The sequence below is a fragment of the Penaeus monodon genome, chromosome 42 (genome assembly GCF_015228065.2).
Source record: "Penaeus monodon isolate SGIC_2016 chromosome 42, NSTDA_Pmon_1, whole genome shotgun sequence".
NCBI classification, from domain to species: Eukaryota; Metazoa; Arthropoda; class Malacostraca; order Decapoda; family Penaeidae; genus Penaeus; species Penaeus monodon.
The window spans coordinates 18,107,838-18,110,913 of record NC_051427.1 but is presented as its reverse complement, the minus strand read 5'-3'; the positions used below and the strand labels follow the sequence as shown (position 1 = coordinate 18,110,913).

At 49.6% G+C, this 3,076-nt stretch overlaps 1 protein-coding gene across 1 annotated transcript; it reads left to right on the top strand.

The window, feature by feature from the left end:
* Window positions 1-1,064: 1,064 nt before the first annotated feature.
* On the top strand, window positions 1,065-2,981 carry LOC119599001. The gene is made up of 2 exons (XM_037948742.1): window positions 1,065-1,135; window positions 1,698-2,981. Exon 2 carries the CDS (start codon window positions 1,880-1,882, stop codon window positions 2,606-2,608), a length of 729 nt encoding a protein of 242 aa, XP_037804670.1. The 5' UTR covers window positions 1,065-1,135; window positions 1,698-1,879; the 3' UTR covers window positions 2,609-2,981.
* Window positions 2,982-3,076: the final 95 nt, after the last annotated feature.

Genomic DNA, 3,076 nt, shown 5'->3' with positions numbered 1-3,076 from the left:
TTTCAAACGGCCAACCAAGTCCGCTCGCATGTCTAGGTGGAGTCATGAGATTGCATCTTACGATTGCAAGATTGTTTATAAGCAGGGAGCTATACATGCCGTCCCTGACTTGTTGTCACGTGCCGTTGCAGCAATTGACCTCACAAATGTCGACCCGCTAGCCTTCAGGGTCTTGCAACTGGAGGACCCAATTTGCCGGAGTTTGATAGAGTTCCTTGAAGGAAAGGTTTACCCAGAGCAAGGATTCCAGCTTCACTGGACGATTTTGAACTAAAGGATGGGGTGCTGTATCATGTAAGAGACATCCCTTCAGGTCTTGTGAGCCAGCTAGTATTGCCACCTAAAGTTAGAAACGCAGCCATGAAGATTGTACACAGTAGCAGCACGGCAGCTCACCCTGGTGTGTACCGCACTTATAAAAGGCTGCAAGATTATTACTGGTTCCCCAATGCTTTGCAGTTTTGTAGGAAGTATGTCCAGTCTTGTGCAACTTGCCAGCGAAGAAAGGGTGTCGCGAGAGGCAGAGCACCGCTTGCAGCCACTCCCCTTGCAACCCAGCCCTTCGAGCGCGTATCAGTCGACTTAATAGAGCTTCCTCCTGCACGTAATGGGGATAAGTATATCTTGAGTATCATAGACGAGCTGACCAGGTTCGTACAATTGGTTCCTTTGGCTGATAAGGAAGCCCACACCGTTGCTGATGCTCTAATCGCCCACTATGTCACTTTGTTTGGTCCTCCTCAGACTCTTATCAGTGACAATGGAGGAGAATTCACGGGTGAGTATTTCCGTGAGGTCTGTAACCTTATGGGCATCAAAACTAGGTATACAACGCCATACAACCCCTCTAGTAATGGCTTAGTCGAACGCTGCAACCGTGTTATTAAGGACTGTCTGTCGAGTTTGTGCGAGAATGATCCGCAAAGTTGGAGCAGCAGAGTCGAATATGTGAGATTGGCAATTAATTCCGCTTTTCATCGAAGTGTTTGTAACCAACCTCTCTACCTTCTCACAGGGCGTGAATGCACCTTTCCTATTGGCATGACGAATCACCAGGACGCGTGCCGGTCACATTGGAGGTCGTCAGTTAGACCTCATTGCTGCCAGGGATGCTGCGGTCACTGGTACTCAAAGGGTGAGAGAAGATAACATGGAAGCGGTTGACCGCAAGACGAAAGCCACGCCAGAGCTTACCATTGGTTCTTTAGTAATTAAGAAACGGCAGGCACCAGGTAAGGCAGGTGGTTTGGCTTCCAGATGGATTGGCCCTCTACGCATTATTAAAAAAGTAGGTCCAGTGTCGTACATCCTCAGAGACATTGTTAATCAAACAGAACATAGGGTTCATAGGAACCAGATTATACCCTTCCGAACTGATAGTGAGTGTCGGTTGGTAACTCCTGATGGTGTTGAGGAGCCCATGCCAGATGTGGAGTCAGATGTAGACGACCCACTGAATGTACTTTTACTTGGTCTTGTCAGACCTATGTAATTTTCTTTTTATTAATTATTTAGCTAGCTAGCATTTGTTTATAAACGGTCCGTCTTTATGCATATTTTTAAGAATGTTTGTAATTGGTGCAGCATCTAAAGAAGCGGTTGTTTGTAAGGGGATCACAATACAGATAGAAACATCACACCGTTGATGTGTAGCGCAGGGTCAGTACACTATGTTTACCTGTATGCTTGGTTGGCAGGTGTATGGTCACTATCCAGAGCAGAGCAGTTTCCATGATGCCCACTGGCGTTCCACCAGAGCAATGCAGCCTCCAGGACGTCCACCGGTACTCCGCATGTGTCCCCAGGCGAAGCTATCCAGTTCGCTCTCCTCATTCAAGTCAGGACGTCGTCTCGTACAACCCAGGGGCGACGGATTAAGATGCTTTCGTGTCATCGAACCCATTACGTCATCGTGAAGCCGCCTACGTACTCAACGATGTCCATCGGGGCCGCCAGCGCAACCTTTCGGGTACCCGCCAGGCTAGAGTGCGAGTCACGGGACGATGATGACCTCGTAGGTCATGGCTGCTCACCGGGACGGAGTCGCAGCTGGGGGGAGGTGGTTGTAGTGGCGCGCCATTCTCGCCCTTATTCCCACACCTCATTTTCCTCCCTTGTTTGGCGCCGACACTCGCACCCGCACGGATCTTCATCTGATCACGTTAGAACGATGCGTATTGCTGCCGTGGACCCCATGGAGATCTTATACACTGTGGCTTCGGTACGGAGAAACGCTCATTACTGCAACCTGCCTGCAATCCACCCCGAGCGTGGATCAGCGACGAGTCAGCTACTAGCTGGCCTAGCTTGTTTGCCAATCCACCTGTCGTCGCGGTGGTTCGCACCAGCTGGGGTTGGCGTTCGAGGTCGCAGGAGGGAGGAAGGCAGACGGCGGAGGCCAGACAGCAGGCGGCGACGACCGGAGCTTCTCCAGACGGTTCCGCACAGCCTTTATCGCCTGGCACATTTTTTTGGTGAAGCTGTCTCCACCGTCCTCACCAACACCGTACCATTGCCACAGGTTACGTATATAGTGTACTTCTCCGCCCCTGATTGTGCTACCTGTGATGTTTCCCGGACAATAATCTGTATGCCCCAGTGTCTGTGATGTGCCGCCGCGTAGTGAGCGCTGCTGATATTACTTTATTTTGTTTTTTTTATATTTTAATGTTAAGTTTCTTGTTTTCGTGTTCCGCATTTTGTTTTTAGTATTACAATTTTAAATAGGCTCATGAGTATTCATTCCCCTACGCGTATTCCCTTACTCTGCTGTATAATATGGGCAAATGTATGAGATTTCAAAAGTTAAGAATTGAAGGTGGTAAGAATGCCTAAGGTACAAGAATGGTACATATCACACACAAGTCTGTTCTTATAAGTAATTGCCTATCATACTGCTTGCCGTGTTGTGGCTGATCCGTGATGCCTAGTCGCACGTGCCACGAGCTACCAACGTTGAACTAGAACAGTTGTAGCCATTCGCTACAGCTCCACGAGTGGGGCGTGCGGGGGGGTGGAGAGGGAGGGGGGGTTGGACAGCGGTAGGGATGTGTGGGTATGAGGGGGGTTGCCACTA

What these genes read in the sequence shown, in the direction of transcription:
- LOC119599001 (XM_037948742.1), top strand. Translation starts at nt 1,880, where the DNA reads ATGCTTTCGTGTCATCGAACCCATTACGTCATCGTGAAGCCGCCTACG.